Consider the following 23,691-nt stretch of genomic DNA (forward strand, 5'->3'; position numbering starts at 1 on the left):
CTGTCCTTTCTCCACTGTACATTCCTGCCTCCTTTATCAAAGATAAGGTGACCATATGTGCATGGGTTTATCTCTGGGCTTTCCATCCTGTTCCATTGATATATCTTTCTGTTTTTGTGCCAGTACCATACTGTCTTGATTACTGTAGCTTTGTAGTATAGTCTGAAGTCAGGGAGCCTGATTCCTCCAGCTCTGTTTTTCGTTCTCAAGATTGCTTCCCCTATTCAGGGTCTTTTGTGTTTCCATACAAATTGTGAAATTTTTTGTTATAGTTCTCTGAAAAATGCCATTGGCAGTTCGATAGGGATTGCATTGAATCTATAGATTGCTTTGGGTAGTAGAGTCATTTTCACAATGTTGATTCTTCCAATCCAAGAACATGGTATATCTCTCCATCTATTTGTATCATCTTTAATTTCTTTCATCAGTGTCTTATAATTTTCTGCATACAGGTCTTTTGTCTCCTTAGGTAGGTTTATTCCTAGATATTTTATTCTTTTTGTTGCAATGGTAAATGGGAGTGTTTTCTTGATTTCACTTTCAGATTTTTCATCATTAGAGTATAGGAATGCCAGAGATTTCTGTGCATTAATTTTGTATCCTGCTACTTTACCAAATTCATTGATTAGCTCTAGTAGTTTTCTGGTAGCATCTTTAGGATTCTCTATGTATAGTATCATGTCATCTGCAAACAGTGACAGCTTTACTTCTTTTCCGATTTGGATTCCTTTTATTTCCTTTTCTTCTCTGATTGCTGTGGCTAAAACTTCCAAAACTATGTTGAATAAGAGTGGTGAGAGTGGGCAACCTTGTCTTGTTCCTGACCTTAGTGGAAATGCTTTCAGTTTTTCACCATTGAGGATGATGTTGGCTGTGAGCTTGTCACATATGGCCTTTATTATGTTGAGGAAAGTTCCCTCTATGCCTACTTTCTGCAGAGTTTTTATCATAAATGGGTGTTGAATTTTGTCAAAAGCTTTCTCTGCATCTATTGAGATGATCATATGGTTTTTCTCCTTCAATTTGTTAATATGGTTTATGACATAGATAGATTTGCATATATTGAAGAATCCTTGCATTCCTGGAACAAACCCCACTTGATCATGGTGTATGATCCTTTTAATGTGTTGTTGGATTCTGTTTGCTAGCATTTTGTTGAGGATTTTTGCATCTATGTTTATCAGTGATATTGGCCTGTAGTTTTCTTTCTTTGTGACATCCTTGTCTCATTTTGGTATCAAGGTGATGGTGGCCTCGTAGAAGGAATTTGGGAGTGTTCCTCCCTCTGCTATATTTTGGAAGAGTTTGAGAAGGATAGGTGTTAGCTCTTCTCTAAATGTTTGATAGAATTTGCCTGTGAAGCCATCTGGTCCTGGGCTTTTGTTTGTTGGAAGATTTTTAATCACAGTTTCAATTTCAGTGCTTGTGATTGGTCTGTTCATATTTTCTATTTCTTCCTGATTCAGTCTTGGCAGCTTGTGCATTTCTAAGAATTTGTTCATTTCTTCCAGGTTGTCCATTTTATTGGCATAGAGTTGCTTGTAGTAATCTCTCATGATCTCTTTTATTTCTGCAGTGTCAGTTGTTACTTCTCCTTTTTCATTTCTAATTCTATTGATTTGAGTCTTCTTCCTTTTTTTTTTGATGAGTCTGGCTAATGGTTTATCTATTTTGTTTATCTTCTCAAAGAACCAGCTTTTAGTTTTATCTTTGCTATTGTTTCCTTCATTTCTTTGTCATTTATTTCTGATCTGATTTTTATGATTCTTTCCTTCTGCTAACTTTGGGGTTTTTTTTGTTCTTCTTTCTCTAATTGCTTTAGATGCAAGCGTAGGTTGTTTATTCGAGATGTTTCCTGCTTCTTAAGGTGGGCTTGTATTGCTATAAACTTCCCTCTTAGAACTGCTTTTGCTGCATCCCATAGGTTTTGGGTCGTTGTGTCTCCATTGTCATTTGTTTCTAGGTATTTTTTGATTTCCTCTTTGATTTCTTCAGTGATCACTTTGTTATTAAGTAGTGTATTGTTTAGCCTCCATGTGTTTGTATTTTTTATAGATCTTTTCCTGTAATTGATATCTAGTCTCATGGCGTTGTGGTCGGAAAAGATACTTGATACAATTTCAATTTTCTTAAATTTACCAAGGCTTGATTTGTGACCCAATATATGATCTATCCTGGAAAGTGTTCCATGAGCACTTGAGAAAAATGTGTATTCTGTTGTTTTTGGATGGAGTGTCCTATAAATATCAATTAAGTCCATCTTGTTTAATGTATCATTTAAAGCTTGTGTTTCCTTATTTATTTTCATTTTGGATGATCTGTCCATGGGTGAAAGTGGGGTGTTAAAAGTCCCCTACTATGAATGTGTTACTGTCCATTTCCCCTTTTATGGCTGTTAGTATTTGCCTTATGTATTGAGGTGCTCCTATGTTGGGTGCATAAATATTTACAATTGTTATATCTTCTTCTTGGATCGATCCCTTGATCATTATGTAGTGTCCTTCTTTGTCTCTTCTAATAGTCTTTATTTTAAAGTCTATTTTGTCTGATATGAGAATTGCTACTCCAGCTTTCTTTTGGTTTCCATTTGCATGGAATATCTTTTTCCATCCCCTTACTTTCAGTCTGTATGTGACTCTAGGTCTGAAGTGGGTCTCTTGTAGACAGCATATATATGGGTCTTGTTTTTGTATCCATTCAGCCAATCTGTGTCTTTTGGTGGGAGCATTTAGTCCATTTACATTTAAGGTAATTATAGATATGTATGTTCCTATTCCCATTTTCTAAATTGTTTTGGGTTCGTTACTATCTTTTCCTTCTCTTGTGTTTCTTGCCTAGAGAAGTTCCTTTAGCATTTGTTGTAAAGCTGGTTTGGTGGTGCTGAACTCTCTCAGCTTTTGCTTGTCTGTAAAGGTTTTAATTTCTCCATCAAATCTGAATGAGATCCTTGCTGGGTAGAGTAATCTTGGTTGCAGGTTTTTCTCCTTCATCACTTTAAATATGTCTTGCCAGTCCCTTCTGGCTTGCAGAGTTTCTGCTGAGAGATCAGCTGTTAACCTTATGGGGATTCCCTTGTGTGTTATTTGTTGTTTTTCCTTGCTGCTTTTAATATGCTTTCTTTGTATTTAATTTTTGACAGTTTGATTAATATGTGTCTTGGCGTATTTCTCCTTGGATTTATCCTGTATGGGACTCTCTGTGCTTCCTGGACTTGATTAACTATTTCCCTTCCCATATTAGGGAATTTTCAACCATAATCTCTTCAAATATTTTCTCAGTCCCTTTCTTTTTCTCTTCTTCTTCTGGAACCCCTATAATTCGAATGTTGGTGTGTTTAATGTTGTCCCAGAGGTCTCTGAGACTGTCCTCAGTTCTTTTCATTCTTTTTTCTTTATTCTGCTCTGCAGTAGTTATTTCCACTATTTCACCTTCCAGGTCACTTATCCATTCTTCTGCCTCAGTTATTCTGCTATTGATCCCATCTAGAGTCTTTTTCATTTCATTTATTGTGTTGTTCATCATTGTGTGTTTCATCTTTAGTTCTTCTATGTTCTTGTTCAATGTTTCTTGCATTTTCTCCATTCTATGTCCAAGATTTTGGATCATCTTTACTATCATTATTCTGAATTCTTTTTCAGGTAGACTGCCTATTTCCTCTTCGTTTGTTAGGTCTGGTGCATTTTTATCTTGCTCCTTCATCTGCTGTGTGTTTTTCTGTCTTCTCATTTTGCTTATCTTACTGTTTTTGGGGTCTCATTTTTGCAGGCTGCAGGTTCGTAGTTCCCGTTGTTTTTGGTGTCTGTCCCCAGTGGCTAAGGTTGCTTCAGTGGGTTTTGTCGGCTTCCTGGTGGAGGGGACTAGTGCCTGTGTTCTGGTGGATGAGGCTGGATCTTGTCTCTCTAGTGGGCAGGTCCACGTCTGGTGGTGTGTTTTTGGGTGTCTGTGGACTTATTATGATTTTAGGCAGCCTCTCTGCTAATGGGTGGGGTTGTGTTCCTGTTTTGTTAGTTGTTTGGCATAGGTTGTCCAGCACTGTAGCTTGCTGGTCGTTGAGTGAAGCTGGGTGCTGGTGTTGAGATGGAGATCTCTGGGAGATTTTCGCTGTTTGATATTATGTGGAGCTGGGAGGTCTCTTGTTGACCAGTGCCCTGAAGTTGGCTCTCCCACCTCAGAGGCACAGCACTGACTCCTGGCTGCAGCACCAAGAGCCTTTCATCCACACGGGTCAGAATAAAAGGGAGAAAAAGTAGAGAGAAAGAATAGGAAGGGAGGAAGGAAGGAAGGAAGGAAGGAAGGAAGGAAGGAAGGAAGGAAGGAAGGAGAAAAGAAGGAAAGAAAGGAGGGAGGGAGGAAGGAAGGAGGGAAGGAAGGAAAAAAGAAAGAAGATACAGTAAAATAAAATAAAGTATAATAAAGTTATTAAATTAAAAAATAATTATTTAGGAAAAAAAAGGACGGATAGAACCTTAGGACAAATGGTGGAAGCAAAGCTATACAGACAAAATCTTACACAGAAGCATACACATACACCCTCACAAAAAGAGGTAAAGGGGAAAAAATCATAAATCTTGCTCTCAAAGTCCACCTCCTCAATTTGGGATGATTCGTTGTCTAAAGGAGGGAAGGAAGGGAGGGAGGGAGGAAGGAAGGGAGGGAGGGAGGGAGGGAGGGAGGGGGGAAAAGTATAATAAAGTTATTAAAATTAATTATTAAGAAAAATTTTTTTTAAAAAAACAGACGGATAGAACCCTAGGACAAATGGTGGAAGCAAAGCTATACAGACAAAGTCTCACACAGAAGCATACACATACACACTCACAAAAAGAGGAAAAGGGGAAAAAAATCATAAATCTTGCTCTCGAAGTCCACCTCCTCAATTTGGGATGATTCGTTGTCTATTCATGTATTCCACAGATGCAGGGTACATCAAGTTGATTGTGGAGCTTTAATCCGCTGCTTCTGAGGCTGCTGGGAGAGATTTCCCTCTCTCTTCTTTGTTCTCACAGCTCACAGGTGCTCAGCTTTGGATTTGGCTCCGCCTCTGCATGTAGGTCGCTGGAGGGCGTCTGTTTTTTGCTCAGACAGGACGGGGTTAAAGGAGCCGGTGATTTGGCGGCTCTGGCGCACTCAGGCCGGGGGTGGGGGTGGGGGGAGGGGCACGGCGTGCGGGGCGGGCCTGCGGCGGCCGAGGCCAGCGTGACGTTGCACGAGCCTGAGGCGCGCCGTGCGTTCTCCCGGGGAAGTTGTCTGTGGGTCCCGGGAACCTGGCAGTGGTGGGCTGCACAGGCTCACCGGAAGAGAGGTGTGGATAGTGCCGTGTGCTCGCACACAGGCCCCTTGGTGGCGGCAGCAGCAGCCTTAGCGTCTCCTGCCCGTCTCTGGGGTCCGCGCTTTTAGCCGCGGCTCGCGCCCGTCTCTGAGGTCCGTGCTTTTAGCCGCGGCTCGCGCCCGTCTCTGGAGTTCCTTTAAGCAGCGCTCTTAAACCCCTGTCCTCGCGCACCAGGAAACAAAGAGGTAAGAAAAAGTCTCTTGCCTCTTCGGCAGGTCCAGACTTTTCCCCGGACTCCCTCCCGGCTAAACGTGGCGCACTAATCCCCTGCATGCTGTGTTCACGCCGCCAACCCCAGTCCTTTCCCTGCGCTCCGACCGAAGCCCGAGCCTCAGCTGCCAGCCCCGCCTGTCCTGGCGGGTGAGCAGACAAGCCTCTCGGGCTGGTGAGTGCCGGTCGGCACCGATCCTCTATGCGGGAATCTCCCCGCTTTGCCCTCCACACCCGTTGCTGCGCTCTCCTCTGCGGCTGCGAAGCTCCCCCGTCCTCCTCCCGCAGTCTCCGCCCGCGAAGGGGCTTCCTAGTGTGTGGAGAGCTTTCCTTCTTCACAGCTCCCTCCCACTGGTGCAGGTGCCGTCCCTATTCTTTTGTCTCTGTTTTTTTTTTTTTCTTTTGTCCTACCCAGGTACGTGGGGAGTTTCTTGCCTTTTGGGAGGTCTGAGGTCTTCTGCCAGCATTCAGTAGGTGTTCTGTATGACTTGTTTCACGTGTAGATGTATTTCTGGTGTATCTGTGGGGAGGAAGGTGATCTCCACGTCTTACTCTTCCGCCATCTTCCCAGCCCCTCCCTTTTTCTCTTGATTACTCTGAATAGAGATTTATCAGTTTTATCAGCTTTTCAAAGATCTAGTGTTTGGTTTTGCAATATTGTGTTTTATAAGAAATATATATATATTTGATGCACAGTTCTTGGCTCACTTCTAGAACTCTTGGAATTTACTAAGTGTTGAATGTGATAAAGATGTCTTTTGTTATGTTAATGAGGTGACTTTTGAAAAGCGCCTAAGGGTGGGGGCTGGTTGCCTACGGAGCAACCATGTGATAAGAGGATTAGAGGATTGGAACTTTCAGTCCCACCGTCTGACCTCTTGGGAGAGGAGAGGGATTGGAGGTTGAATCAATTGCCAGTGGTCAATGATTTAATCAATCATGCCTGTGTAATAAAGCCTCCATAAAAACTCCAAAGGATGGGGTTCTGAGAGCTTCTGAGTTGGTGAACACATAGAGATTGGGCAGTATGGTGCACTTTGAGAGGGCATAGAAGCTTTGTGCCCTTTCCCCATACCTTGCCCTATGCAGCTCTTCTATTTGGCTGTTCCCTGAGTTACATTCTTAATAAACTGGTGATCAGTAAGTAAAATATTTCTCTGAGTTCTGCGAGCCACGCTAGCAAATTAATCGAACCTGAGGACTAGGTTGTGGGAACCTCTGATTTACAGCCAGTTGGTCAGAAGTACAGGTATCACCTGTACTTGGGATTGATATTCTAAATTGGAACCTCTAATCTGTAGCCAGTTAATTAGAAGCACAGATTGCAATCTGGGTCTTTGACTGGCCTTCCATGTGTGTGGGGCAGTCTTGTAGGACTGAACCCTTAACCTGTGGAATCTGATGCAGGCCTGAGAGCAGGACACCCTGCTGGTGTCCAAGAATTGCTTATTGTTGGTGTGGGAACTACCCACCCACCCCATTGAAATTGGGTTGCAGATCACCGAAAGAGGTTTCACTTATTATTTTTTTCAATTTCATTGATTTCTGCTTTTTTCCTTTTTTAAAAAAATATTTATTGGGGCTTCCCTGGTGGCGCAGTGGTTGAGAGTCCGCCTGCCGATGCAGGGGACACGGGTTCGTGCCCTAGTCCGGGAAGATCCCACATGCCGTGGAGCGGCTGGGCCCGTGAGCCATGGCCGCTGAGCCTGTGCGTCCGGAGCCTGTGCTCCGCAACGGGAGAGGCCACAACAGTGAGAGGCCTGCGTACCGGGAAAAATAAAATAAAATAAAATAAAATAATTTATTTGGCTGTGCCAGGTCTTAGTTGCAGCATGTGGGATCTAATTACCTGACCAGGGATCAAACCTGGGCCTCCTGCATTGGGAGCGCAGAGTCTTAACCACTGAAGCACCAGGAAAGTCCCTCGTTGGTTTCTGCTTTTACTCTTATTATTTTCTTCCTTTTGCCTGCTTTGGGTTTAATTTGTTCTAATTTGCTAGTTTCTTAAAGTAGGATTCCTGGATTACTGATTTGAGACTTCTCTTTTCTAAAGTAAGCATTTAATAAATTTTCCTCTAAGCATTGCTTTAGCTGTGACCCACAATTTTGATACTGCATTTTCGTTTTTGTTCAATTTGAAATATTTCCTAATTTCTCTTTTATTTCTTCTTGACCGAAGGGTTATTGAGAGGTATGTTGTTTAATTTTCAAACATTTGTGGAGTTTTCAGATATCCTTCTTTTGTTGATTTCTACTTTAATTCTGTCGTGTTTAGAGAAAATCGTGTTATTTTAATCCTTTTAACCTTTTTGAGATTTATTTTATGGTCTGTCTTGGTAAGTGTTTCATGTACATGTCATGTGTATTTTGCTGTCATTTGAATGGACAGAGTGATGATGCAGCTTGTCCACAGTAGCCGGAGCTACAACTACAAGCCAATTTCCTGAATAGCCTTTAGAGACAAGAGAGTTAATCAGGAAGTTTTCCCCAGAAGTCATGAACTAAAGTTGGTTTTGACTTGAATTTTGATGACAAAGAAGCAGAGGAGTTTGAAAATAGCTCTATTCAAGGTGGGAATTTGGAGAATTTGTTGATAATGCTTATATGGGGCACTTGCGGTGGCAGAAGTTCTTGTGCTTAGTTTAAGTGGTTAGAACTTTGTATTAATACCAACAGCGATTGTATACTCTTCCAGTGTTTGGGTATCTTTTTACATTCATACAATCATTTTACATGCACCCAGTGACTTTGGGCCTTTTGAAGGTCATGTGAGCAAGTATTATTTTCCTGTCAGTATTTAACTGAGAAAACAGAAGCTCAGAGAAATTAAGTAACTTGTTAAAGGTCACACAGTGATTGGTGGATTTAGGCTATTATTTGTTCCATTGCTCAGACTATATTTATTATTCATTTCACCAACTTTGATTATCTGTCTTTAAAAAGTGTGCCTTTTTTCATAGAGGGATCAAAATACAAGATTGTGGTTGAATTAAAAGGCTCTATATTCTGTAGTCTCCATATTAAGATTCTGACACGTTTTGGGGTCAGTAATCTATAATTAATGGTAAAGGATAGTAAGTAGTATGGAGTATCATGCAGCCTGTTTTGTTAATTTTCTTTATTAATTGGGAACAAAGGGCTCTATGGTTGACTGATTCTGATTTTTTCCCCCAGTATTGTTTGTGTCTAACTTCCGAAAGTACTTTCATATACAGTGATAATTGGATTCATTTCATCTGTATGACACCACTATAAAACAGAACAAGGAGTGTTTCTGCTTTTGGCTGATGAGGGATTTAAAGCATGGCCCATTAACATTGATTAGCGATTATATATTGAGTAGAGTGCTAGGCACTAGGGCTATAAAGTCAGAGTTCCTTATGAAGCACTAGAAGGTTTGAATTAGAACTCAGATCACTTCAGTTTTTTTTCTTTTTAAGCCCAGTATCTTTTCAAGTCCTAGAAACATGTTGTGTCATATTTTTCAACAAGTTAATTTAATGCCCATCTTTATGAGGCGTATGCTTTGAAAACTTTACCTTCATGTTAGATTCACTCCTGCCCATGATCTCACCCCACCCTTTCTTTAAATGGCATGTATTTTTCTGATTTTAAAAGTGATCCATGTACTTTGTGGACAATTTGGAAAATTTTGAAAAGCACAGAGAGGAGAATAAAAAATTATGTACACTCCTTCTGCCCAGCTGCAACCATTGTTAACATTTTGATGCATATGATTTTATTTAATCTTTTTTCTCCTGAGGTATATATGTGTGTAAAATATTCTATGTTTGTAAAATTTTGAGTTTCTTCTAATCTCAAAACTGATTTCGTAGTGCTTTCTCTTTTTCTCTCATAAAATGAAACACTTCTTGAAATTGGTTTATAGTTTTCATTATAAGTTTATTATTGCAGGCCCATCTTTTGGTATTGTATTCAGTTAAGTAAATGATGTAGGTAAACAGGGAGCATGTGATTAATTTTGCTTTAGTAATAGATTTAGCAGGTATGGAAGTCAAATAAATGTTCACAGGAATCTTCTACTGCTGGCTTTGACCTTTCTATCTCTAGCTAGAAAGAAGAGATGAAATATTCTATTCTGGTAATCCCCCACTTGAACCCTCACATTAATCCTTCACTGCAGAAGCAATTAAAATTTTTTTTAGCCACAATTCTTTCTGATCAAGTAACTAAATCTGTTTTTATAGACTTTATACTATTTTGAGTTTAAAAAAAAATCTTAGTTCTTCAATTTTAAAAGTTTTAATTCTCCCACCTTTTAGGTGAAGTTTAATTCGAGGTTGGCACTGACTGAAGCTCGAATCAGTTGCATTTGAAAGAGAGTAGTAGACAGAAAATAATTAGACTTTTAAAGACTTTGAGGATTGGATATTATCTTTAAACTGTCTTTTTGAAATTAGAAAATAATATTTATCTTTTGTGTTTTTTCTAGGGCTTCATGTTTTTTAAAGCACTCTAATAGACTAACTGGGCTGTGTTTTCTTTGAGATCAGAGAATGTAGAGTGTGCCTCTGAATCCCCTATGCTTAAGGAATATGCTTTCTGTAACAACCTCAAGAAGTGTTTGTGAAAAATGTGTGTGAATGATGGTGCCTGTGATCTCATGTGATGATTTTGCGAGGACTTTGACTAAAGCAGGAAACTCTAAATTGATCACCTGGTCTTATAAGTGTTTTGTTTTCTGCTGGCTTGTTAGACGTAGCCAACCTATTTCTCAACATTGAAGTAGGTCCTGTCATTTTCTAATCACATTAAAACTTGATTGGAATGAGATGAACTAATAATGTGTTTTCCTCCTCTCTTAGATTCATGCCCGCAACCAAAATGAAATAATTTTTGGGCTGAATGATGGCTATTATGGTGCTCCATTTGAACATAAGGTAAGGGGATTTGCATAACACTGTGAGTTTTGTTTAGTGCAGGTGTGCTTTGATGTATCAGGTAAAAGCTCTGTGTAAATAGAATCATATTTTAAGTATCATTGTAAGTTTGTTAAGTGTGGCTTAGGGTGAATGCTTAAAGTGAAAACTCATTTTGTAACCACATCAACACATCTTTTCTAAATCCAGATTATATTAATTTTCCTAAGAGAAAATCTTATGTAGCTGTTTTCTACATAATTCTTTAGAGGTTAAGGAAGAATAATGAATTTTAATTAAGTGTAATACAATTTTATTAACTGTTTCAGAAATCTTTTACAACTTTGAATAAATTTAAGAAACCTGAGGCAAGTTATATTGTAGTCATTTATATTATAGTCTGTGCTGTCTCTGTATCTAAAGGTGATTAGAGAAAGGAGAGGTATTTACCAAGTACCTGCTATCTGTGGCACCATGCCAGGCGCTTCATGTTCTTTATCCTACTTAATACTAGCCACAAACCAATGAGGTGAATTTTCTACATTATTTCCTCTTGGTGATCATGTTGTTTTCTAATTCTTGGTTGTCTGAAATGCTATTGCTAGAATGCTTCATTCATTCAACAGCTATTTACTGAGCACCTGCTGTACCTCAGCTACTGTGCTCTAAGTGCTAAGGGTACAATGGTGAGCAAACAGATTTTTTTTCCCTGCTGTCATGGAGTGTATGAGGGAGACAAGCACTGATAAGGTAACCTGATAGATAACTATATAAACACAATGTTGGTGGGTGCTATAAAAGCATGTGATGAGGATCTTACCTACTCTAGTGGCTCAAGAGAGTTCTACGGGGACTTGACTTTTAAGGTTACAATCCAGAGGATGAATAGAAATGAACAATGTGGAGGGATGGAGGCTGAACAGAGAGAGCATTCCGGGTAGAGGAGGGTAACATGTTGGAAGGCTGTGAAGTGCTAGGGGAAGTGGTGAGTTTTCGGGACTGAAGGAAAGTCTGGGTGATAAGGGAGAAGGATACCAGAGGAGGGTGGAGAGGTAGACAGGGACCACATAACACAGAACCTTTTGAAGGGTTTTATCCTAAGAGCAGTAGCATGTGTTGAAGGATTTTTAGCGTGGCAGAGATATAATTAGATTTGTGTTTTAATAATTTCACTCTGGCTGCTTTAAGGACTGATTGTAGAAGAGGCAAGAATATATGTGGGAAGACAGTAAGAAGGATCTTACAGTACAGAGGGTAAGAGATTTGATACTTTGAAACAGGTTTATGGTAGAATAGCAGGTAGATTTAGGAAAGTTTTAGGAGGTAAAATCAGTAGGACTTGGTGATGGTTTGAATTTAGGGTGTAGGGAAAAAGAAGGTGTTAAAGGATGACTTTCGGGTTTCTGGCTTAGATGAAGTAACCAGATGGATGAAGGTGCCAGGCACTGAGAGAACTAAGGACACTGGAGGAAGACAGCTTTGTTGGAGGCAGATCGTGAGTGAGTTGAGATTTGATCACATGGGCTTTGAGATACCTTCAAGATATCCATGTGTAAAGTAGGCATTTGGATTAGATGAGTCTGGAGTTCAGAGGAGAGAAGTAGGTTAGAGATTTAAATATAGAAATATAATAATGGCAAATAGTTATTGAAATCGTGAGTTCAGATAAGATAGACCAGTGACAAGCTGTACAGTGAGAAAAAAGGGGCTTAATAGCAGGGGGTCTGTGAGGGTCTCCAACTTTTAGAGGCCAAATATGGGAGGAGGCTTTGGAAAAGGTGGCTGAGAAGGAATGGTGAGAGATAGACGAGGAAAAGAGAGTGAAGTCTCTTGTGGAATCTCAGAGGCTAAAGAAAGAGAGGTTTTTGTTTTGGTTCGGTTTTTGGTTTTTAAGGAGAGGGTGGTCAAAAAAGATGAAGACTGAAAAAGGCCCATTCAGTTGGGCAAAATGCAAGCTATTCTAGGTGACTTCATCAAAACTCAGTTGAAGCTCTGTTAAGCTTTTTTTCTTTATTTTAAAGCCCTCATCTTCTAAGTTCCTATAGTATATCAGCACCCTATGTACACCTTTGACATAGGTTTTACCACTTTATAGCTCTTTATTCCTTTCTAGTCTGTAAGCTTCTTAAGGACAGATTTCCATATGTAATTTTGAATTCCTAGTACCTATCATAGTCCTTGACATGGTATTTGCTTAGTAAAAATGTTTTATTTAATGAGAGAATTGTGGGAACTGCCAGTGCTGTTGTTTGTAATGTCCCATTTATAGGGTTTAGCCATCCTGAGTCTGTTGAAGGATTAAGTTCCTCCTGTAACAGGTAACCAACTCACCATCTAGCACGATGTCTGCATATAGTAATAATATTAATAGTTAACATCTGTTGAATGTATTATGTATCAAACAATGTTTTAAGAGCTTTATATCTCTTACTATATGTAATCTCCCTAAGAATTTTGTAGCCAGAGGCTAATAGTAGTTGAGATTTCGGGTAGGTCAATAACTAATAACCCTTTCTTCTTCTCCTGAATTTGGAACAAGTTTAGAAATAAGACAGATGATAAATGGAGATCAGAATGTTGGCGTTATTACTGATAAAACTAATTAGCAAATGTGGCTTAAATTGTGCAACTGAAAGAGCTTGTATATAGTACTTTCTCCCAAAATGAATCCCCATACCACCAAATAACAAAACAAGCAAAACTGCATTCTTCCCTTTACGGGGACAGATCCTGACCCTCTAAGACAAAAGCAGAATTTATGTGGACTTTACACAGGCTGTTCCTGAATCGGGGGGAACCTGGAAAGAACTAAGGCGGTCATGTTCAGTTCCGTCCCCCAAACTCAGCAGTCAAGCTCCTGCCTATTCTGGGGAGGAGTGAGTGAAGGACACAGAAAAAGTAGACTTTTTTTTTTTTTTTCTTTATAACCTTCTTTCCTGGGAAATGGAGTGGAAAGTTTTTCTCCTAATGTGGAAGCATGGGCATGCAGAGTAAGTGTTTCTCCCTAACAATAATAATAATGTCTAATGTTTAGTGAGCACATATGTGCCAGGCACTATTCTAAGTGCTTTATATATTTTACCTCATTTAAACCCTACAATTGTCCTTTTATAGAAGAGGATGCTGGCACAGAGAACTTAAGTAACTTTCCCAAGATTACACAACTACTAAGTAGCAGAGCTGGGATTCAAGGCCAGATGATCAATAAATGTTCACTGAATAAATGTTTTGTAATAAGTGGTACATTTTATTCTATAGTCCTTCAGTTAATAAGTTTTGTAAATTTATAAGGCATGCTTATCTTGCCCTGTACTAGCTTTTTTAAAAAAATTAATTAATTTACTTTTGGCTGCATTGGGTTCTCATTGCTGCGCGCGGGCTTTCTCTGGTTGCGGTGAGTGGGTGCTACTCTTCGTTGTGGTGCGCAGGCTTCTCATTGCAGTATCTTCTCTTGTTGCAGAGCATGGGCTCTAGGAGCACAGGCTTAAGTAGATGTGGCACCTGGGCTCAGTAGTTGTGGCTCGTGAGCTCTAGAGCGCAGGCTCAATAGTTGTGGCGCACGGGCTTAGTTCCTCCATGGCATGTGGAGTCTCTCCAGACCAGGGCTTGAACCCGTGTCCCCTGCATTGGCAGGTGGATTCTTAACCACTGCACCATCAGGGAAGTCCCCCTGTACCAGCTTTCAAATGAACACCTGACATATAGGTTGAATCTCCTTAAAAAGTTTTTTTTTCTTTCTTTCTTTTTCAAGAACGCCATAAGCAGGGTTTCCAGTCAAGAAGGTATTATAAGTGCACACTGTGAGACCCTCTGCTGAACCAAACAAAAAATAGCAGTTGATGAAATCAGAGAAGTTTAAAGAGGCATACCTTGCTAAAACAAGCAAAGAGCAAAATAATAAACATCTCTGGAACAGAAATGGAATAGAAATGCAAAGACGTGGGCAGAAGCCTTGGGCGTTGGCTGAAAGATGTGCTCCTCTGGGCGAAATGAACACTAAATGAGCATAAAAGCTGAGTTGATGTGGCACCTGGGCTCAGGAGTTGTGGCTCACGGGCTCTAGAACGCAGGCTCAGTAGTTGTGGCACGCGGGCTTAGTTGCTCCGTGGCATGTGGGATCTTCCCAGACCAGGGCTCAAACCCGTGTCCCCTGCATTGGCAGGCGGATTCTTAACCACTGCACCACCAGGGAAGCCTTGACATAAATGTTTTTAAATATTTATAGCAATTTGACATTATTGTGCCTTTTTTGTATTTTATAAAAGTGTCAGCTCACAGTGGATTGAAGGAAAAGCAACCAACCCTTTCCCACAGAGAGTTTGAGGAGCACTGCTCTAGACAACAGTAGTAAGGTGAGGGAGGCTGTTTTAAAGAGTAAGACTCATTGAGGTCGTTGAGTTGTTCGGGAGGAGGATAGAGACAGTAAACGAGTTTAGAATTTCTTAGAAAAACTTGTGGTCGAGTGTGCATGTTAAAAATGTAAAGATGGGCTTCCCTGGTGGCGCAGTGGTTGGGAGTCCGCCTGCCGATGCAGGGGACGTGGGTTCGTGACCCGGTCCGGGAAGATCCCACGTGCCGCGGAGCGGCTGGGCCCGTGAGCCATGGCCGCTGGGCCTGCGCGTCCGGAGCCTGTGCTCTGCAGCGGGAGTGGCCGCAGCAGTGAGAGGCCCGCGTACGGCAAAAAGAAAAAAAAAAAAAATAAAGATACCTAAATGCTAGAAACAGAGTATAGATTTTTTTTGTGTTTTTTTGGCGGTACGCGGGCCTCTCACTGCTGCGGCCACTCCCGCTGCAGAGCACAGGCTCCGGACGCGCAGGCCCAGCGGCCATGGCTCACGGGCCCAGCCGCTCCGCGGCACGTGGGATCTTCCCGGACCGGGTCACGAACCCACGTCCCCTGCATCGGCAGGCGGACTCCCAACCACTGCGCCACCAGAGAAACCCCCAGAGTATAGATTTTTAATTAGCAGAGGGAAAAAAGGGAATGTAAGGAGTAGAACACTTTGTCAACTTGATAGGAGTCAGAAAAGGAAAACAAAAAAGAAAGCAAGTGGTAAATAGAAACATGCAGTACAGTGATAAAAGTAAGTCCAAATATACTTGTAATCACAGTCATTGAATATGGATAGCATATCTGTGGTTGAAATATTTCATAAAGGATTAAAAAACGCTAAATCAGCAAGGCTTTAAGAATGTATGTTCTGGGGACTTCCCTGGTGGTCCAGTGGTTAAGACTCCACACTTACAGTGCAGGGGTGTGGGTTCAATCCCTGGTCGGGGAACTAAGATCCCACATGCTGTGTGGCACAGCCAAAAAAAAAAAAAGTACTGTACGGAAGGGAAAGGTTATACTTGTGAAGCAATAGGAAGCATGTTTTAAAGCAACTTTTAAAATACTGACTGAAGTTTTTGTTGACCAGTTCTTCAGCATTCTTGTTTTGTTACATTAGCCATAACCAGAAACAGTTTGTTATTACTTCTGATGACTATGTTGCTGTTATTCCTTCCTGTGTCCACCTTAAAGTGTCTTCAGCCACTATGGGTCTAAAAGCTGAAACTTACTTTTATTTGCTCAAAACTTTTGCCTCTTTGTTTATCTGCTTCTCAAAAAGGCTTTACTCATTTCTGTTGAGTTTTTAGGAACCTAGTAAGGCTCTCAACTTTTTACTATATTGGATGAGTACTCAGTGTCACTCCCAGGGGTGTCTTTGGAAACTAATACATTTGGAAATCTTTGACTAAAATATATACTGTGGGTTTGAATCCTTCATTCAGTAACTTCTGCTGGCCTTATTAGGGAGTGATATCTTGTTAATTTTATGTAGTAAAATTTCATTTATTTGGCATACAAATGTGTACATATTTAACAGCAGTGCAGACAAATAAATAATTGAATAGGTGATAAAATCTATCTTTAGTTGTAAACGTGATTCATGATTTTTTTTCTATCAGTAAATATCAAGTATCTACTACGTGCCCATTATTAAACTAAGTACTGTGGGATACAAAAGTATTAGATGCAGAGTCACAAACCCTTATTCTTTTAGCAGAGATAAAACAGCATTTATTCCAGAAGAGCTCCAGTTTACAAATAGTTTAGTTTGAAAAATTATTTTTGATGTCAGTTGTTTGGGGCTTAACACAGGTGAATTATAGCAGAACATTAAGTAATTTGAAGAGAACCTTAGGAAGAGGTTCGTGAATAAGGCTAGGTGATATGGAGAGATGTTTCCAGGTGGATTTTACTGCTAGGATGGCAGTTGGGCGAGCATGGGAAATGAGAGGCTGTTGGGCCAGCTCTTGATCCAGTAAGCTGGAAACTTTTCAGATCCCTGTATAGGAGTTTTGCCTTTAATATAAACATGTAAGATTATCTTTGCCTGAATTTCCTTTCGGCAACTATTCTTCTTTTTGGAAGGATGCTGACAACTACCTGGGTGAATGGCCACTCCTAGTGGTTAGGAATATGGGTTTTGGAGTCAGATTGATGTGAGTTTAATTCCAGGCACCACTGCTTACCTATGAAAGAGATTTTGGGCAAATTGACTCATCTCTGAGTTTGTTTTTTCATCTGTAAATGGAGATAACAATTTCTACCTCATCATAAATTCTTTTGAATATTAAAGGTGATATAATGTATATTACAAGGCTGGCACATGAGTAGAGTTCAATAATATATGGAAACTACTACTCACTAGACTCTAAACCCTATGATAAGAGGGATTACATCTCTAATGCTTACCACTGTCAGTAGTTGTGTCCTTTGAACCGTGCCTGGCATGTAGTAGGTGCTCATTTTGTTAATGAATGCAGGTGAATGCCAGCTATATTTAGGACTATCATAGCAATAATTGAGATTCAGAATCTCGAGGGGATGGTATTTTTCTCTCCTACCCTACCTTATCCCTAGCCCCAACTTCTGGAGTTTTATTTTTATGTAACTCATATTATCATAACTCTATGGTGTTATTGAAAAAGTACAAAGAGCTTTAGATTGTTTAGAATTCTTGTTCTCAGACTTAAAACTATAGTAGCAATGTCTTCAGAGTCCAGTAGATGGCAGTGCTTTCTCATTTTAATGGAAAAAAATTAAAGCAGGAGTAGAATCCAAATAAAAAGGATCAAACCTTTTTGGAATAGTGACATTCTCAGGAGATTAAAATAGCAATTTGGTGATTACTTTCACAAACGCAGCCACATGATTTGACCATCTCAAGTACATAATCCAGCTGAGATGAAGATTTAGGGACAACAGCAAGTTTCAGCGTCTGTTTTGAGAGCCTGTACAAATGAAATTTCCTTATATTTTTCAAGCATGATACTTTTGAAAAGTAGAAAACCTGAGTTCTAATCCCAGTTTTGTTCTGGTACTGTGTTCCTTGAGCAAATCACTTAACCTCTGTTAGTTTTAGGTTCCTCATTTTAAAAGTAAGAAAATTCTTATCAGCTGATTAATGCTAGAGGGAATATTAGAGTTATCTAGCTCAACACCCTTATCTCAGGGATGAAGAAACCGAGGCTCAGGGAGCCTCATGACCTCTTGAACTTGGCATGGAAAGTTAGTTTCATGCTTTAAGTGGTAACTTAGACATAGCTATAATAACATCATGTATATAATATAAAAAATCACTACATACTTTCATAGCTCTTTTGCCTTTAAGGATTTGCCTATAAATTATTTTACTCCATTCTTACAACAACCTGTGGGGAAGGCGGAGCAGCTATTATTAGAAGTTTTAGCAGTAGTAGTAGCAGCAGGCCTATAATGGCTAACAGTTAGTATTTGGGGAATAAATGAATGGCCAGCATATCAGGATGACTTGGTGGCAGAACCAGGACCAGAACACATATCTCTGTCTTTCCAGACATGCACTTTCTTCATTACACCATGTCACCTGTGTAAAAGCGAGGAGTAGATGATTTTCATCATTAAATTCCGTTTTGAGGTTCCTTCCATCATTTTATTTGACTGTGATTGTGATTAAATGCTGTTAGAGGTATCTTCAACTTATAGCAACTCAGGTGGTCAGGTATTAGTATTTTTGTTTTCAGAATGAAGACGCTGAAACCTAGAAAAGTTGAGATTTTTGTTAACTTTGTAGAACTGAGAAATTAAAAAGATGGCTATTTTCCTCTTGCTGGTTAAATTCATGGATGCTAACTTATTTCCAAAGCACGTCCCACGTGGTACTCAAGCAGAACATTTAGAAGTGGGGATTAAGTATGTCAAGCAGCCTATGTTTTAACAACAGAGAAAGGGATATGGTATAACTTCTACCCAGGTCTCTCAGTACGTCATCAAGTAGAAGTTGGAAGATCACAAAAATAGCTCATTCTGTACATGCTCTACTCAGTTTTCTTCCCAGAGCTCTCCCCCCACCCTGCCCCAACCAGGTTACAAAATACAAGAAACAGACCAGACAGATCCTAAGGGGCTGTTTCTAGTAACTGCCTGCTTCGTTACAAAACATCTAGGTATCTGAGCTTAGTTTAAATCCGGGGTGAAACTTTGTTTCTGAATTATTTGAGCTGGTGTGATATCCTAATAACAGTATTACTCCAGGTGAGTATGGAGCTTTTGAAAACTACCATTGCTAGTTTTCATTTACTGAGTACCTACTATATGTCAGACACTCTACTATCTACTTTACATGTTTTGTTTAATCTGTGTAACAACTCCATGAGGTAATTATTGTCATTTTATAGGTACAGTATCCTAGAAGAAAAGGTTCAAGTACTAATCCCAAGATTACTTAGTAAGTAGCAGAACCATGATTTGAAACCAGGTCTGATTTATTCAAAGGCTTTTTCTTTTAACAACTGTGCTACGTGGTATCTCTGCATTCTTTCGTACTTCACATAGTATGTCAAGGTACCACGTCACTATCTTTACATTTAACCAGAGATATCCACTATATGCGTTGTGAGAATCAAATGAGAGAGTACATGGGAAAGTGCTTTGAATGGTATAAAGTGCATTATTGTACAGACTTTGGGTATTTATTATTGTAGAGTGGACATGCAATGCCCATGAGGCCATCAACCCACCAAAGTCCACAGAAGTTCCACATATTAGTCACTCTATTTGGCTTCCCTCTGAGTCTTCTTTTTTCCTTTTCTCTTGGATCAAATTAGCTTCTGACAGATGTTTGGAAAATCATCTCATCCTGTAATTCATATTTATAAATCCTGTGGTCCCCATTCTCTCTCTTCATTGAAGCCAGAGAATAATCTGGGAAAATGCCACATTTCCTGTTATGAATTTGGAGGATCTTGTCTCCTTAGCACAATTTTTGAGCTTTTCATAATTTTAATACTGGAAAATTCAAAGCCAAGCATGGTTCTTCATGTAGATGTTTTAGATTCTTAGAAAGTAAACAGAAACAGAGCTCCATACTCATCCTCACTAGGGGATTCAGAGAGTTGGAAATTTTGTTTAAATTTTGAAAACTTGTCTTTACTACTCTTTCTTAGATTTGTAATTAGGGCATTCTTGACTTTTTTTCCTTTCCCCTCTGTGAGTCAGTTTTGGTTTAAATTGTTCCTCTAGAAAGCTGGGAATCTTTTCTTCTTCTTTTCTTTTCTTTTCTTTTTTTTTACCTAGTTAACATGGTACCACTGTTGCCTTTTCTTCCTTCTCACTTCTCTTCTCTCACAGTTACAGTAACTGTGTATGCATCCTTCTTCCTGTTAGGGCATAAGCTCCTTTAGGGCTGAGGTTGTATCTTACTTTTTTGGTCCCAGGATTTAGTGTAGACTTTGCTTAAAAGATACTTTTTCGGAGTGAATGAATCCACTAAGATCACATGGTTCCTATCAGTATACTTTTCTCTGAAAGGATGACTACTTTAGCAGGGTCACTTTCAGTCCTCTTGTTATGGAGTTGCATTGATGACATTTAATGCACTTCATACTTGGAGTGTGTGACTATGATTGTGATTATTATTATTATTTTTTTTGTAGTACACGGGCCTCTCACTGTTGTGGCCTCTCCCGTTGCGGAGCACAGGCTCCGGACGCACAGGCTCAGCGGCCATGGCTCACGGGCCCAGCCGCTCTGCGGCATGTGGGATCTTCCCGGACCAGGGCACGAACCCGTGTCCCCTGCATCGGCAGGCGGACTCTCAACCACTGCGCCACCAGGGAAGCCCGATTGTGATTATTTTTTGAGGATAGTTTAAAACACTGAAGTGTGAACAAGAACCTCTTCACCCCTGTTGACTTGAATTAAAGAAAAGAATTGATTTTAGTTTCAAGATCTGTATACCTTTGCTTAATAACACTGTTCTTATTTTCATTGCTTCTTACTGTTTTGAAGGAGAAGAAAACATCTGCTGTCTCAAATCTCAGACTAGATCTGGGGGAATGTACATATTCAGCTGAGGTAGAAGAGGTCTTGCTTTCCCTCCTTAACAACTCAGCATCTGGGCTTTGTCAGAGCCCAGGGGCAGTGGGTGTCCGAGGCTCGAAGGTGCTTGACAGAGACATGTGCACATTTTTTCTTGGTTTAAACTTGCCTGACTCTTAAAAGCGTGTTAATGTCCAAATGAACATACACACATAGGAACACAGGCTGTCCTTTGATTCATCAGGTAGCCATTTTAGGAGGAGTTGTACAAATAAATACTATATTTTTAAAAAGTATACTCATTGCATCTGAAAAGATGCTCAAGTTGTAGAATGAGCCATTGGTTTTTTTCCTTGTCCATTATGATTTCTTACTCTACCTAAATAAGTAGAAGAAGGACTATTTGCAGAGCTCACTTACGGTTTAAAGAGTAACATGTATAGTCCACTATCAGTCCCACTAGGGCAAGCTTCTTCTGGGGCCCTTAAGCTGTTGTCCTCAGGCTTCCACTTGGGCCGTTTGTCTTCTCATTAACACATTATCTCTGGATCATTCAGATCTCTCCCAAGTCTACCTCGCCAATCAGCGCTTCCATATATCTAGACTTGAGTCAGATTGCTTGGATGTTTCAGAGACACATACTCCACAATTGCCAAACTGAGCTCAGTTCCTTCCCCCTCTAAGAAAACCTCCTTATTGTGTTCCTTAGTTCAGTGAATGGTACTGCTGTCCATCCACTTTCTCAAGTCAGAACAAGGAGCCATCCCGAACACCTCCCTCTTTTTTTGAGTCACTTTTTTGAATCACTACTTAAGGTGTCTGCTAAACATCTGCTTCTTTCCTGGTTCTTGCCATTCATTGTAGCAAGATTTATCTTCCTAAAATTCTCATCATGTCCCTCCTTTATTCAAATCATTTCAGAGTAATTAATGACTTATAAGGTCTTATTGTGATTTGATTCCTGATTTTGAAGCACCCAACCCATAACACTTTAAGCTAAAATTTATGCATCTCAGTTTTAGAGTTTAGATCTCCTTTCCATTGAACATTTTCTGTGACATACCCCCTAAATCCAGTTTGGATACCCCTCTATCTGTTCTCATAGGACCTTGCCTTTCATTTTTCTTGTCACTATCCTTAACCAGTTATATTCTGATTACCCATTTGCTCATCTCTCTTTCTTACTAGACTGTACACTGTGTAAGGGCAGAGACAGTGTCTGTCTTTGCCACTGAATTATCTGTAATACTTAGCACTGTGCCTGGCATGTAGTAATAATTCAGTAGATATTTGTTGACTGAGTGAATGAATGTTGCTGTAGTAGATCATTTAAAATTCTGACATATACTACTTGTTTGTCATCAGTTGTATAGCTCTTTATTCAAAATTCTAGTTCATCTATGTTTAAATAGTTTCTGACCACTTCTGCATAGACATCTGCCATTTGCAAATTATTATACTTTTTTAAAAATAAATTTATTTATTTATTTTTGGCTGCATTGGGTCTTCGTTACTGAGTGGGGGCTACTCTTCGTTGTGGTGTGCGGGCTTCTCATTGCGGTGGCTTCTGTTGTTGTGGAGTACAGGCCCTAGGTACACGGGCTTCAGTATTTGTGGCTCGTGGGCTGTAGAGCACAGGCTCAGTAGTTGTGGTGCACGGGCTTAGTTGCTCCGCGGCATGTGGGATCTTCCCGGACCAGGGCTCGAACCTGTGTCCCATGCATTGGCAGGCGGATTCTTAACCACTGCACCAGCAGGGAAGCCCCCTGTTATACTTATATATATATGAATCTCTTCATTTTTCTCTCCAGGTTTGCTTTCCCTTCCAGTTTTTTACATTTTTATTAACTATTTTTCCATTTATCCAGGCCTCAAATTTTGCAGTTAGTTTTGATTGATTTCTTTTATCCACTCGATTCATTCAGCTACTCGACTCTTTTGCGTCCTTTGAAATCACTCATATATATGGCTACTTTTCCATATCCATTGCCATGATCCAAGCTCAGCCTGGCACCCTGTAAGGCTGGATCACTGCAGTAGTTTTCTGGCAGGCCTGTGGCTCTGGTTTCTTTGTATCCACGTTGTCTTATTCACCACTGCCTGATTAATCTTCCTAAAGCATACTTTCATTTTTTTTATTCCTTTGCTTAAAGGTTGTATGGAATAACTTCTTGTCTGCTAGATGTGTCCAAATCTCTGATCTAATTTCCTTTTCTCCGTCAACCTAAATTCAGTCAGTGGTATAGTACTTTTGGTTATATCTCTGCTTTTATCTTTACTTCTTTTATCTGTCTCTCTCTTTTTTTCTTCAGAGTTTGAGCTCTCATTACCTCTAGTATGTGTGGATTTTTAGAATAGCCTCCTAACGGTTGTCTGGACATTCTGCTTCCCCTAATTTGTCATATTTGTCATTACCAAAGTAACCTCCATTAAATGCAGCTCTGATCATTGTCCTACACTGTTAGAAACCTTTCATGAGTCCAATAAGCATGTAGGTTGTCTCCCTTTTTAGTATGACATTTGAGGCTTTCTGTGCTCTGGCCCTCTCAACTTAGTTATATAACTATATCTCCCACTATTTCCCCCTCCAGGGTTCCAAGTAATTTTGACATCATTGGAGCTGAACAAATTGGACCACTATTTAATCTTCTCTGGATACAGCTTATGTTTTCCTACTGTCATGCTTTGGCTAAAGGTGTTCAGTCTGTGTGGGACTTTCCTTCACTGCCATTCAGCCTTCTATGCTTCTTAATCTGTCCCAGATATTGCTACCCCTGCTGCAGCCTTTGATGTTCCTGCTTTTACTAGATGGACTCTTTACCATATTGGAACTCCTGTAGCTTTTCTTTTTAACCTTTCTTATGGCACCTTTGCAGTTTTTACTTCACTTGGAACCTTAACTGGGTTATATACTTTATAGTATA

General features: G+C 40.0%; 1 protein-coding gene across 1 annotated transcript in view; it reads left to right on the forward strand.

Moving 5' to 3' along the window:
- Window positions 1-23,691, forward strand: part of UVRAG (UV radiation resistance associated) — a 366,512-nt gene that overhangs the window by 102,474 nt on the left and 240,347 nt on the right. The window contains 1 exon segment of the mRNA XM_060160058.1: window positions 10,366-10,440. Within this exon segment, the coding sequence (XP_060016041.1) occupies window positions 10,366-10,440 (75 nt within the window).

This window comes from Lagenorhynchus albirostris, chromosome 9 (assembly GCF_949774975.1).
Source record: "Lagenorhynchus albirostris chromosome 9, mLagAlb1.1, whole genome shotgun sequence".
In the NCBI taxonomy this organism is placed as follows: domain Eukaryota; kingdom Metazoa; phylum Chordata; class Mammalia; order Artiodactyla; family Delphinidae; genus Lagenorhynchus; species Lagenorhynchus albirostris.